At 40.0% G+C, this 15,080-nt stretch overlaps 1 protein-coding gene across 1 annotated transcript; it reads right to left on the minus strand.

The window, feature by feature from the left end:
- Nucleotides 1–686: 686 nt before the first annotated feature.
- TMF1 (TATA element modulatory factor 1) lies at nucleotides 687–14,956 on the minus strand. The gene is given in 18 exon segments (XM_036390949.2): nucleotides 687–974; nucleotides 1,827–1,952; nucleotides 2,263–2,409; nucleotides 2,777–2,887; nucleotides 3,856–3,948; nucleotides 4,032–4,101; nucleotides 4,357–4,549; nucleotides 5,318–5,474; nucleotides 6,085–6,177; nucleotides 6,637–6,793; nucleotides 6,941–7,107; nucleotides 7,801–7,943; nucleotides 8,585–8,690; nucleotides 9,555–9,681; nucleotides 10,534–10,637; nucleotides 11,488–11,736; nucleotides 11,738–12,729; nucleotides 14,763–14,956. Coding segments are annotated over 18 exon segments (3,321 nt in total). The 5' UTR covers nucleotides 14,905–14,956; the 3' UTR covers nucleotides 687–830.
- Between the last annotated feature and the right edge of the window lie 124 nt (nucleotides 14,957–15,080).

A 15,080-nucleotide genomic window follows, 5' to 3' on the forward strand; every position in this document is an offset into this window, starting at 1 on the left:
AGGAACCATGAGATCTGCAACAATTTATTTTTAAAAAATCAGTTTCCTGCATTCTTCTGAACTGTTCTAGCTACTGTTAAAAATTAGCTACTAAATCTAGAACAGATATTTAACAGCTGAGATTTCTGGTGTTAAAAGTTGAACACATTTATCATTACAAGCAGAGCTGCTGTCTCCAGATTGCTCATGAGAACACAAGCAATATCCAAGATGAAGCTGTAATTTGAAGTCTCATCTGAGTCTCACACTCTGCTTTAGAGGACTTAGTGTTAAGTAGTCAGACTAATCTGATTTGTCTAAGAATAATCACCCTGACATGTTCAGATGTTGTAAGCAAATTAAAGATTTTCCTGTCATAAAAATATCCACCAGGTATGCTTCAGACAGCAAATCCCTGCTACTTAGTTATTAAAATTACCTGATAAGATTTTAGAAAAACTCATTTGAACACTTGAGACAGACTTCTAAAGTGATTTTCACAGGTTTACAAAGATTATGAATCAAGGGCTGCTTTAGTACTACTCATGCCTTCCAGTGCTGTCTCCCAAGGTAACAACCATAAATTCTGCTGCTTAAGTAAGATGGCCCACCATTTAACAAAACTTAATAAGGGATGACTGAAGAAAAAAATTAAATATTGCACAAATAATTTAACTGCAGACAGAACAGGACACTTAAAGCATTGATTCTTCTGTCAACATCTGAACTCTATTATATAGTCACATTTTCTATAATACAGGATTTTTTTACAAGACATTTAAATTCAGCATTTACATAAACAGTTATCTTTACAGTCTGTCACCATACAATGCTAACAGTTCCACGAGGAATTAATTTTGTCTTTGTTTTAAAAGTTCATCTATCTGAGTCTTGTACATGTTTTTCACATCTTCCAGATCCAGTCGGAGCTCCTCAGCCTCCTCTGCCTTCTCCCCATACATCTGGAGAATGGTGTTGTACCTCTGATCCAAATCCTGCAAGGATTTTAACACAGTGTTATCTCACTGGTTCTCATTGTCAGCTTCAAACAAGCTGCTGCTGGACAGTGTTTTACACTGCCAGGGGAAATGAGGGCAGCACCACCTCATCAAAGTGTAACCACAGTGAAGCACTCAGTAAACTTCAAAAGTACTTTGTGCTTTAAATACAGCTGGATTTATATTCTAGATGTTAAAGGAAGATAATCCAAAGATCATAAAAAGAATTAGTGCTGGCTTCAGAGGACCCTGAAGCACCCTGACGTTCAGTTGCTTAAGTATTAAAAACAGAAAACTGCACTGTTTTATTACAAGAATGACCAGTTTGGGAAATGAGAGAACTGAACATTCTGTATTCAAATATTATTCCAAAACTTTTCAAATATTTAAAGTCTTAAACATTAGGATCCAATTGTTTATCCTATTTCTATGTATGTATCTCCACTGGACATATATTCATATATTTCCATTTCTGTTTATGTATCTCTATATTCAGCTTCTGCATCAACCTCATAAGCCCATGCTCTTTATCAAAACTTTTCCTCTACTAAAAAATCCAGTTCCAGACAAGTTCCTAAAGGACAGAAACAAAAATGGTCTCTCCCTGGTTTAGCACAGCATATGTTTCCAACAACTGTGTTTTGAAGTGACTCCCTAACCATGGAGTGGGCACTTTTAGATTCTACTATATATAAAAATAATAAAAAAAAAAAAAACTACCAAAACCAGGCTCTTCAGTCACTTATGCTTAGAGACAGATTTGAATATATTCCTAAACTGACAGGTCTACTCCTAAAGAAATACAATTATCTACATTTTACTATGGATTTACACCAGAAATGCAGTTACCTTTAACTGTGTGCGTAATTTGGGTATTTCCTTCACTTTTTCTTCAAGTTCATCATTTTGATTTGTTAATTTAACCAGCTCTTCTGCCATTATTGATCGAGTTTTCTCCAGGTTTCCAATTTCCAGCTAGGGTAAACAGACATAACAAGGAGGAGAAGGAAAAAATTCACTGTATTTATAAAACACCATCTCAAAATACACAGTAATTAAGGTTTATTCTTAAGCAGACTGTGAAACAGCACATCTCAGATCCACTCTCACTTTCTCCTCAATTCTCAGTGTCCTGGATATTTTACTTTTCAGACAGATAGGTTTGCTGGATAGGTCCTTGCCAAAACAAAAAAGGACTTAACAAATCCTTCTTGTGCTCATCCCTATACAGCTGTGCTGGTTCACAGAATTCTTGTAACACACATCAAACTTTCTGAAAAGATACCTGTAGATGTGAAATCTCCCCTTCTCTTAGTTTTAGCTGTGACTGAAGGTTTTCAATTACACTTGAACCTGATCCCATCCTTATTGCATCATAGAGATTGCTGCCACTGGTAGTTATTGGTCCAAACGAGTGATCATGAGGATCATCCTACAAACAGAAGGTTAGAGAAGCTGAAAATTAGACAAAAACATGGCCATTTTGGAATCTTCCCTCTCCTAAATATGGCATAACTTAAGATTTAAAATACACTGTGCTAGGCAAGCATTTCAATGCTTAAAGCTTGTTTTCAAGGGCTGTGCCCTAAACCAGGAGTGCAAGTAAAAATAAATCAATTGTATGTTTTACAGTCACAGACATTTTGTAAGCAGATTTCAGGTGTTTCTGCACAGGATGTTACCTTGTCTAAGGCCAATTCACTCTTGAAGAGTCATTTTCTATGTCACTACAAGTTCTTGAGGAGGAAAGTAAGTGGTCTGTCAAGAAGAAAAAAGCCATTATAGGTGATCTATCCTACCTGTGAGAGGAAAGAGGTCTGAAGACCTGCCATGTCCACCCCACTTATGGAACTGGAGCGGGACATTGATGGTGTACTTGATACAGTCTCAACTGTGAATGACTTTCGGTCCTTAAAAACAAACAAAGACATCCAAAATCACCAGTTGGAAAAGGAAAAAAACACTCACAACATGCTAAAAGAGATTCTATAAATAGCCTCCCTTTTCTCACCAACAACTATAGAACACTGTGTGATAGATTTTCTACTTGCCCCTCACCTAAGACATATGAAAGTTCAATAGCAAAGAATTTCTGTGCTGTAATACAGCCTATCGTCAAGATCTTGGACCTTTCAGGAAATGAAGACAGAAGCTGCAAATTCCACCAAAAAATGGTTCTCTTTCAAGTAGCCAAGAGAGACTCAGAGGAAGTTTTGTACATCCAAGTGTATCACAGAAAGAACATCTCACACCCAGAAGAACATCTCTTAGAATTAATGTAAAGGCCTTTTTCTTCTTTTTAAATCAAGTGTATAGATTAAATTCCAGGATTTTTCACATGCTAATAATTTACTGATACCTCTTCAAAACAGACTGGCCCCTTTTTCCAGGCAGCATCTACTAGCATGCTAACCTCTGAAGGAGAAAGCACTTAGATTTTAGGACTGGAGACAGTAACAAACAAACAACAGAAATAGTTTTACTGAATACTAACTGCTAATTAGTGGTAATGAATGTAATGACTATTGAGGATTGCTCTGTGACTTGTGACTTCAGCTGGAAAGCATGTGGAACATTACACACTGAAACAAAACAGGCATTCAGTGGAAGCAATGCTGGTAGTCTGAGCAGAGGAAACAAGTAGCTTCAGAAGAAAAAGGATCCAAGAGTGCTCAAAGAACACAGAGGACTGAGACAACAGTCCATATTTTACCTCTTCTCAGGTTAAATAGACTATTACTCAAAACTTATTTCAGTGAGTCTTACACAACACCTATTTCACTGGAAAGATCCTGCCAGGCACTAAAAGTTTCAGGTATAGATGTCTCCTAAAATAAAGACAATATCAGTAAGACTTATAAATGTTGGGTTTTGGCACCTTCTCCTTTGCTGCTTCTTGGACAAGAACAGCCTTCTTCCTCTCCTGTTCAACCTTCATCTTCTCCATTTCTAACTGAGTAGCCAGCAGTGCCTGCAAAGAGAAATAAAAACTGTTCATCTCCTACTAGCTCAGATTTCAAGCATAACAGAGATCAAAGCTGAACTAGGCAATACCTTTTCTTTCTTTGCATCTTCCAAGGTTTTTGCATACTCATCTTTGAGCCCTTCTAGCTCAACCTCATACCTACACAGAGGAAGGAAAGAGGTAAAGTTAATGAATAAGTATTCTCCATTCTATTCCCTGTAGATTCAGATGCTTTAAAAACTAACACAGCTGTAAGGCTACAAATTGTTATGAATGTAACACTCTTTAATCTTTAGAATGAAACAAAGTATCCTTAAATATTCTTGTAACGTTGTGCCAACACGTTGCACAGTCATATCAACACTCCATTTCACTACATTAAAAAGAAATGCTGTTAACCAAAAATGAACTCACCTGCTGTTCTCAGTTTCCATTTTCTTCAATTTGTTTCTCTCCACTTCCAGTTGAGCCTGAAGACGGGTATTTTCTTGCCTTAAAAGACTATTTTGAGATTCAGAAGAAGACATCTGAATTTTATTAGCAAGAAGCTCCTCTGTAGCAGCTCGTTCTCTCTCAGCAGCTGCAGCTAGAAGAGTTTGAGACTCCCCTAACAGTAAGAAAAAACATGGAATTTAACCTTTTCTGATCAAATATCTAGAATATCAGCCACTTACTTATATATCAAAAATGAATTTGAGATTTTTTTTTTATATGCAACTAACCTTTCTTAAAAAATACATCTTGTTTTCTTTTGTAAAGGAAATTAAATCTTTTCCACACACAGAGGATCAAAGCAATGCAGAATGAACAGATTTCAGACTCTTTTAGAATGCAAGATACAACTACAGATGGCTTCCAGAAAGGAAACAATTTCTTTGGGTCCACCTTTGGGCTTTTAATGTATTTTTCATTTAAAACAATAAGTTACTACTGTATCAAATAACAAATGTATCATCACCTATGCAGGTAAGTGATATGTATCATCATACAATATATGTACATATATTGATACTATAATACAATATAATATCATCATAATATGATGATACATATATTGTATCATCACCTGGTCAGGTAAGTGATTCCAAACTTTACAATCTGGAATCTCAGCATCAGGCTGGAATACTTTCAGTGTCTCTATGCCCTTAGGTGCTGTGAGGACATGTACACCTTACCATCTCATGTTACAGAGTGTTTTACAGTGGATTACCTGTCCAAGAACCTTGGCATAACCCCCCCAGACCATTTCTTTACAGGAAAGCATTTGGTGCTCCTCTCTCCTGATCCACCATCTACATTTTGGGCAAGTGTTAATTAAACCCTTTACATTTACCTTCCCACATCTCACATCTTCACCTGGAGCCTCCCATCTTACCCAGCCTGTCAGAAAGGTTCTTCTCCAGTTTCTCCCAAGCAGAGGTCTGTGCTCCCAGCGTGGCCTGCAGGTTCTCGATCTGCCTCAGCAGGGGCCGTGTAGCAGAGGTTACACTTTGGCTCAGCTCTTGGTTCCTGCTCTCTGCTTCTTGGAGTCTCTGAAATCACAAATCAAATAGAATTGAAATCATATGATGGGTTCAAAGATTCATTCATAGAGTTCATCTAAATAAATAGCAGCTGCTTTACATTCTAAGATTACTGCTTTACAATCTAACGTTCATGTGCTTCAAACTCAAAGTAAAGTGTGAAATCCCAGGAGAGACATTAAACATTTTTAGATACAGAGCAAGGGCCCAGAAATTCCAGAGTTCTGGGCATCATTTGAAACATTTTGGCTACAATCTATACTCTGGCCCTTAAGAACAATAAAAATATTCTTAAGAAGCAGATAAAGAGTCATCCATAGTGCATTTGCCAACAATTTTACACAACTATCACAGAATTGATGCCTGTATTTTGTCTCGTATTAAAAAAGGAGAACATTCTATTTAAGAGGCATCATAAAAAACTAAGGCATTTTTTCCATTATGCGATTTAAAAAACATTAATATTTTATTGCTCCTCTGTAATAGGACAACCACTGCAGGTAACAAGGAAAATAAAGCCTCTCTTTCAGGCTGCTCATGTCATGGTAACGTTTTATTTTTGGGTTTTTAGAAGTCCTCCTTGCAGATGCCAGTGGGCATCATCTGTTTGTTCCAGTACCTGTTGTAGTTCACCAATTTCCTGCCGTAAATAATCTTCTTTTCTTGCTGCCTGCTGCTCTGCACGTTGCAGTGCCAGCCTCAGGTCTGCCACCTAAATAAACAAGAAATTGTTGCTAAACTCTTGCCAAAAGTTATATCATCACCTATTCCTTGCCACAGTCCCACACCATTTTCAAACAGTGATATGTTTGTTTACAAGTAAAGGCTTCATTTTTGCATGCACACAAATAGATAAGTCAGTGTAACTATCACTAAAACTTCTAACAGGTAAGATAACCACAAACTTAACAGAGAGGCTGCCAAAGCAATTTCATCTAGACAAGTAAAATTGTAAAGTAAAATTGTAAGTATTTCTAAATAAAATTAGTATTTTAAAGGTTAGCACAACCAACCCATTAATATGGAACAAGTTCCACAGGGAAGAAATCCTCTGGGTGTTTGCTAAGTACACAAAAACAAGCTCCACCTGGTCCATTCCATCAGGTGTACACAGCAGCTCAGTGCAGTCACCTGATGAATTACAGAGTTTATTACTGAACTGCAGACCCACCTGGATTGCCAAAGCTTCCTGCTGCTGCCGAGCCTCCTCCTGGGCCTTTTCCAGTGCTAACCCAAGCTCTTCCTTGGCCTTCATCTCCCGACTCAGTGCTGCTTCCTGAGCCTCACTGTCCTTCGTAGCATTAGCTTTATGAAGATCTGCAAGCTCCCTGAGGAGAAAGAACCAAAGAAATAAACAAACCTCAGTACATTTAAATGCCAACAGCAACTTGGAAAGTAACTTTGTTACATTTAAATGTTTCACAAGCATTGCACAAGAAAAAGCCACAATCTGAAGGTGTGATTGCTTTGCTTACTTGTAGGCACTGTCGAGTGCTGCCTGCACACTCCTGTTCCTTTCTTCAAGCTCCTCCACTTCTGCCTGAAGTTTAGTAAGGTCCTTTTCTTGTCTCTCCACAACACTGTTCAGTTGTTTAATGCTGTCTCGATGCTGCTTCTCAAGGTCTTCCTTGCCATCAAGAACCTGTCAGTGCACACAAGAAACATGAAACAAACCCCAGGACGTGGGGCAGACAACACTGCCTGAGGACAGTGACAACAGTGCCAACGAGTTTGGGATAAAGAGGCTAAACCCGACTAACACCTGGCAGAAAGAGAAAGGTTTTATTTGCTTCCCTGCCTTGCCCAGAGGAGGGAGCTGCTCTTCACCACAGCTTCACACAACTCCACATCCTGGGTCTGAAATTCATCAGGTCTTGACTCAATCACTAACTGTCCCAGTTTTGGGGGTACAGGTTTTCCAGCTCACATGGTAACAGCAGTGCAAGTGCAAACAAGCAGCTGAGAAGATCCCTCACTGCAGTTTTACAAGGAATACACACATAAATCACAGCTCAGTGCTCCAATAATGTGAAATGGTGAGACCCTGGCACTGGGTGCCTAGAGAAACTGTGATTACCCCATCCCTGGAAGTGTCCAAGGCCAGGCTGGATGGGGCCTGGAGCAGCCTGGGATAGTGCAAGGTCTCCCTGCCCACACCAGGGGATAAAACTGGATGGGCTTAAGGGTCCCTTCCAACCCAAACCATTCTGGGATTCTATGAAATAGAGAAGTCTCTGGAAAATAAAAAAATGTCAATTTATCAAGAGCCCTCCCAAAAGGCAATTTTGCAGCTAATATTAAAAAGTTGGAAAAAAAAAATCAACAAATATCTCACCTGTTTTAAATGCTGCAACTCCTCTTCCAAGTCCTTAATCTTTTTGTTCTGTTTTGTGTTAATATTTTCTCTCTCTTTCTCTTTGGCTCTTAATTTCTTAATAATGTTGGAATTCTGCAGCTGCTGTTTGGAAAGCTTTTCTCCTGTGAAGAAATTGAACATGAAGCCAGTGCATACTGGTGATAAGCTATGGATTCTCCCTGTTCACACCAGCCTTGCTCTTTAGTCCCATGAAAATAATACTCCAGTAAATATGGAAATATTTATTCTCACAATTTTTCATGCAAGTTCTTAAGTTTAAATCTATCTTATCCTGACATACCCTTGCTACACTGAGCTACAGTGAGAGAGGATAGGAGGTAAAAGGCTCTGAAAATGAAGCAAGAGAGCTCATCATGTCAGAAAAAAAAATTATCTTCTTATTGAATATCTATCTTTCAATTCCAAAACTAATAAGTATTAAAGGGGACACTGTAGAAATGCCATGAACAATGCCCTCATTAGATTTCTTCTGAATGGAACATGGAATGTTGTTCTGTACATGTTGGTTTTTTCTCTCAGCACCTGTTACTGTATCTTGCAGGAATCACCTCTCCAGGCACCTGTACCTGCCTGACCCCTCCTGTTACACTTTGCTACTCACTAAATGCTTCAAACATTCAGAAACATCCAATATGCTTCTAATTTAGCACTTTTTCCCCACACAAAGAAGGCTTGCATGCAAGGCCACTACATTTCAAACTATTCCCCACACTTTTACTACAAAACAAAAGTTAATTCTCACCTTCCTCCATTAAGCCTTTGATTTGCTCTTCTTTTTCTTTCAATAATTCAGCAGTTTCATTGGTATTAAGTCTAGTAGCCAATTCCTCTTTAACAGTCTTTACTTCCTAAATAATAGGATAAAATACTTAAGATTGTTTATCAAAATACACGGAGAGAAAAACAGAGTGAGTTACTCTGATCACCTTTTTCTTCTGCCCTTCCTCTCACAAAACTTTGCTTGGAAAACAATTTAGGTTGGAAGGGAACTCTGGAGATTATCTGATCAAAACAGATTTCTCAGAGCCTTATTGCATCAAGTTTTAAAAACCTCCAAGGACTGAAACTCTGTAAATCCTCTGTACAATCTGTTCTAACTTCCCTATCAATTCAATTTGCTTGAAACTTCTGCAATAGAGAAAAAACAACCTGTCCTATTCACACGTAGCTACTGAATAATTTTTCTAATTCAACTCACTGCTGTGTCAACACAGTGACAAACAGCTGAAAAATATTTGTTTTTCAGTCAGATTTGAGTTTCCTTTCTGCATTAAGCTAGAGAAATGAAATGCTGTGACACCAGGTCAAGAACATTTAAACCCCATAAACTTTGCTGCTGTAGATTTCTTTGCTTGTTCCAAATCAATCTGCAGTCAGCCCTTAATTTTCCTCCCAGCTAATCCTCTAAAGAAGCCATTCCCATTCTTCAGCCCTTCCTCACATCCCCAGGCCGTTCTCCCTCACCAATGCAAATACTTACTTGGGACAAGGTGAATGAGAGCTCACATTAAATCTCTTTTTTCCCAGTTAAATGAGTTCCCCAAGCTGGTTCACAGCATGGATGCAAGAACACAAGATTTGAACACCAAGCAGCCTGGATGGTTGGAAGCAGCTCATGCTTTTCCCTTGGTTAATATTAATTGTTTTTCCTCAAGAAATTCAATTGTGTCATAAACTAATAAATATTAATTTAATAAAAAAAGCCAAATCACCTTTTTAGCTGCATCTCTCTCTTTGCAGGCTACTTGGAGCTTCTTCTCAGCATCTGCAATTCTCTGAGCAAACTCCTCTTTAAGAGATGAAAGGCTGCTGCTCTCTTCTTTCATTCTAAACATTTCACTGCATTTAAAATGAACATTTCAGAACAGTTGCATGGGCATGTGACACTCCAAACAGTTTGCAACAAGTTGTCTTAAATGCTTTTCAGAAGCATTTTACTTTTATTACACATGATAAGCTAAAGTCAAAAAACCTGACATCTGTATCAGAAGTCCTAATCAAAGATCTTTATCAATTCAGTAGTTCACCCATGAAAACAGAACTAAGTGCTTGATTTATCTTAAATGTTCTGCTCCTTGAAAAAGTCCTTTATAGTTAACCATAATCTGTATCATTTAAAGGGTAAATTATTTCATCTATTTTTTAAGTTAGGATCAATTTAGTCATTAAACAACAGCATCATACATCTGTAAATTTTAAAACTCAATATTTGATCAATGAGCTGGTAAATACAACTTTCCAAATACAACTTTTAACTTTAACTAAATTAAATAATAATTTCAGGTTTTCCCCTACAACCAGCCCTTCTTCCATAGTATCTCTGCCTACATTTTAGTCAACAAATTACTCAGTAAATCAGGTTCATCCCTCTGTATCAGCAAAGTCAGTCTCTCTTAATAGCTGAATCTTGTCCTATAATAAAGATCTTTACTAGTAACCAAGACTGATTCTCCACATTTGTCATTCCTACTGAAAACTCTTTCTCCAGCCCCCCCTCAAAAGAGATTTTAGCTCCAAAAAATAACGTCTTTTAAAAAACCTTATCACAGCACATGCCATCACTGTTGCCACCTTTCCCAAAGAGTGCACATCCCCTGGAACCTTTGTTCCAGTCACAAAGCTCCTTGTTTGATCTATTATTTTACTACAGCAAAGTCACAGTTCCAGCACTGAGTGTATTTTCATACTTACTCTTTGAGGTTATCATAAGCTTCTTCCAAGCGAGCCCTCTCTTTACTAGTGCTCAATAACTGTATTTCCCTCTTCTCCAGCTTCTCAGTTAATGCATCAATCATCTGGACAAGGTTTTATAGATACAGATCAGATTAATGGGACAATTAAAACACAAGAGGGGCAGGCTTTCCCTTCTCCCTCCTCCTATTCCCTCACAAGACTATTTAAAATTGAAGTGGTCAATGTTTCAGGAATTTGGGGCAGAAGCCAGTGAGGATTATCATGTTTCTGCCACACACCTGAACATAAAGACAACTGTTTACTACAGCTGTAGAAATCCTAATAAATCAGCACATGGAGCTCAAGTAAGTTCCTGAAAAAAATCATCAATTGTGATACAGTTTAATTATACATGAAGTTTTTAACTAGAGCTGCTAGTCTGTAAAACTCTGGCTTACATTAAGCATTAGGACTCCGAAGGTTCTTTACAGAATAATTTCCATAGGAAAGTCTCTTCTGTGAAACATTAGCACAAAGCAGCAGAACAGCCTCAGATGAGGGAGGCAAACTTTCACTCGGGGTCTAAAGCTCTTAGCTCACATCCTCAAAATAATTTCTTAATATCAAGTTTTGGAAAGTTGAACACAGGTAACAAAAGTACAAGAAAATATACAAATGTAAACACTAAAATAACACATTTGACTTATTAGGCTTCCTGTTTGCCACCCTTACTCACAATTCCCAACAATGACCACCAGGTGGGTCAGGTGAAACCCACAAGTATCTGATCAGAAATGTTACCAGTACTGTTCCACTGCAGGATATCAGGGACAGTTTTCTACAGGGTCAGATAGTTCAGCATCGATTAATTCATTCAAATAAGCTGATCTAAGAGATATAGGACAATGTAAGGAACTGTCAGGAGTCTCATTTGCAATTAAAAGGTGTGTTTGCAATACATGTTTTATTTACCTTTTTAAGCTCTTGCTTTTCAGTGTCCTCTTCTACCAGTTGTTCCCCAGCATCCTGCTGGGGCTCAGCCTCCTCCTTCACCACCTGTTCTTCAACAGTTTGCACAGCAGCAACCAAAACAACATCTGGCTGCTCAGAATTAACAGGAGTTGCACTTCTCCCACTCTCTTCCATCTCAGCTTCCTCAGCATGGAGCACAGGAGCATCATTCAAGTTTTCAGATTTATTTTTCAGGGCGTCAACCGTTTCCTGTCTTTGGCACGGAAGGACTGACAGCAACAGACGCTGAAGCAGAAGCCCTGCCTGATAACTCATCATCTGAATTTATTTCACTGACACTCCTGCTGTCCAAGGACTGCACACTGAATGAATCAATTCTTTCAAAAGCATCCGAGGAGCCACAGCTCTCAGTCATTTTCTGGAAGTCATCTAAGCGATTGTAATCCGCACAGGCAGACGTGGACAGGAGCTGGAACGACGTCTGCATGAGGTGAAGGCTGGATTTGGAATCTGCGGCTTCTTGTCTGGAACTTACTGAGCTCTCACTTATCACACTTTCGTGGTCCAGAACTTCAATATCACTGGTTGTGGAAGTGCCTGAGGAGAAGGTGCTGATGGGAGGTGATGGGGTATTGCTTTGTCTGTCCTCAGTCTTTCTCTCCTTCCCTTCCAAACCCAGGTCTTTCGTGCCTGCTCCAAGGGGCTGGGAAGTGCCCTCGGGTGCACCTCCTGCTCCATCTCCTCCTACACTGGATTTTTCAGTAGGAGAATCTTCAGGTTCTTCAAAATTTAGAGCAGACACCTTTTTGTCAGTAACTTCATTTGTGCTTGCTTCATGCTGGCCATCAGATTTAAGCACAGCATTCTCTTCTAATTTCTCCTTGGGAATATCAAGGCTTTTCAAGTCCAGGACAGCTCCGGAGGAATCCTCGACCTCTGTCTCTGCTGTCACTGGCCCTTCCAGCTGACTGGAGTGCTGAGACTCCTTTAAAGAGCTTTTCACCTCCTCTTTGGGTCGCTGGGATTTGGCTGGAGGTTTGGACACCACTGGGTTTTTCTGTATACTCTGAACATCTGTTGGGGAGAGAAAGGCACTGAAGAAGTTTTCAGATTCATCCACAACCGTCCTCCTGACGGGCTTTGTGATGGCTACGGGCGATACTGGCTGATTCTGGGGTTCTGTAGTTGAGTTCAAGCCCCAGGAAGATGTGTCCCATCCTCCACTTATGAGAGAATTTGTGCCTAAAAAGAAAAGGAAAAAAGGGAGATAGGCAAAAAAAACCCAACACTTTGAAGGCTACAAGCAAAAGCAAATGTGGCCTCCTGCTTCCCTACAGTGAAAGGAGTCCAGGCAAAACAACATGAAAAGCTGTAGTTAGGAGAATTATACTGATTTAAAAAGGAGGAAAAAATTACAAGGTCTTAAAAGTTATCTGCAAGCAGCACATAAACACTTCACACACCATTACAGAAAACAGAGGGGAAAAGCTTTAAGTATTTGCAGAATTGACACTGCATGAAGGGCTCTTGCCCTTCAGTTTCTGACAAGACTTCATTTTTCCTCATACATCAGCATGGAGCTGACAATAAAAATCAGCAGCTGTCCAGCTGAGAATTTGTCTCTCTGTAGAGAAATACTGAACTGTTCAGTTCTGAAGCTGCCCTAAAACAACATCAACAGTTCCAATTATTGTATTTCTTGCAACTTTTCCAGGACTTGTCAACAGCAAGAACAAGAATTTCAGCATCAAATTTCAGTAGCATCTGAAGTAAGAAAGAGAAGCCAAAAAACAGTATTCAATTTTGTACCTACAAACATAATCTGGGTAACATAACTATTTCATAACATAACTATTTTAAGTTATTTCATAACTTAAAAACAAACTCACTGTATACAGCAGCATCTAGTAAAAATGCTGAGTTACAATATTTAAAGCTGGCTTCTACTTTCAGAACAGTTGATAGCTGTTGGCCTCAAATCTCAAATCCAGATAATTACTGTTTTCGTTGCCCAAAATACTACAAACATGTGATTTATTACTACAAGCATCTCACTTATTGCTACCTTGTCCATGATTCAACAGCTTCAGAAAAACTTCTGAGTTAACTGTAACATTCAGAACATATTTTGACATCTCTTAAAAACAAGGCTTTCCCTGAAAACCAGATGCAGGCTGATCTTTGTGCTCTTCTTATGAATTACAGAACTACCATAAATACTAAGATACAAATAAAATTTTAAAAATTTTGACAAGTCTAAAGCTTTGAGAAATTAAGCATGACAGAGTTTTCTATAAATGATTTCTGCATTTTAAGGTGACACCTGACTACTTACATGACTGCCAAGCCCTCAAAGGGACAAAGACATCCCAAACTGACCTTTGCTGAGCAACCAACCTGGAAAACATTTTCAGTCGCTACAGCTGTCAGTTTTCAGAAATCTCACTCTGCTGTGGCTTCACCTGGAAATAACCTCCTCCTCCTCCAAATACACATAGTTTTTCTAGACGTAGTTGTAGAAATGACACTAATTCCAGATGACTTCATTTCCCATATGTTTATTATTATTTTATTGTTATTATTATTCGTTATTATTGTTGTTATTATTATTGTTGTTATCTTTAAGGTATTATTTAGAGGGAGTTTCTAACACGAGGGCTCCTTTTTGGTCTTCCCTTCCAAAGAGCAGCTTAGGGCTGACCATTCCTTCAGGCTCTCCATTAGCATATGCACAAGGGAGACACTTCCTCATAGCCATGACAACTTTTCCACCAGCACATTCCTTTCGACAGATGTTGGAGGATTATGAACTGGGAGCCACGAAAAGTGGAAATTTCATTTGGTTCACATGGACCAGACTTTCGGCTTCTACTCTGCCCCTCCTGTTGCAGAGAGTGAATCCATGCAAGCCTCTGAAAAGAGCATGATTTCCCCTTTTATATTACTGAGTTTTTATTAGCTCCTCAGCAAAACAAATCTAAATAAATAACGCCTCGAGAAGCAGGGATATGAAGCTCAGTGCTACCTATGCGATAAAAGCAGGACACTGGTGACACCAGCCAGGCTCTGAACTGAACCTGCCCCGGCTTCGTGTCGGTGTCCCCCGGCACGGGAGGGAGCGGAACGTGGATTATTGAACCAGAGGGGGCTCTGAATTATAAAACCCGGGGCGGCTTTGGGCGGGGGGTCGGTTAAACCTCCCTAGGATAAGGGGGAGACAGCGGAGGAGGCGGGCGAGGCTCGAGGCTCGGCACAGCGGCCGGGTGAGCCCTTACCGTCTCCGTAGTCGGGGATGACGGCGTCGGGCCAGGGGGTCTCCTCGGCCTGGATGTCCAGCACCCGGTCGATGGACTTCTGCGCCTGCGACAGCGCCTGCTTGGCGAAGCTGGACAGCTGCGAGGCGTTGAACCAGCTCATCCTCGGCGGCTCCGCAGCGCCCGTTCCCCGCGGCTGCCCCCGCTGCCGGCGGGGCCGGCGGGCTGGGCCGAGCCGGGCCGGGCCGGGCGCGGCGCTGAGGGAGCGGAGCGGAGCGGAGCGGAGCGAGGGCCCCGCGCAGGCGCCGCCGGATCCACGTCGCACCCGGGCCCGGCGCA

The sequence above is a fragment of the Molothrus ater genome, chromosome 11 (assembly GCF_012460135.2).
Source record: "Molothrus ater isolate BHLD 08-10-18 breed brown headed cowbird chromosome 11, BPBGC_Mater_1.1, whole genome shotgun sequence".
NCBI classification, from domain to species: domain Eukaryota; kingdom Metazoa; phylum Chordata; class Aves; order Passeriformes; family Icteridae; genus Molothrus; species Molothrus ater.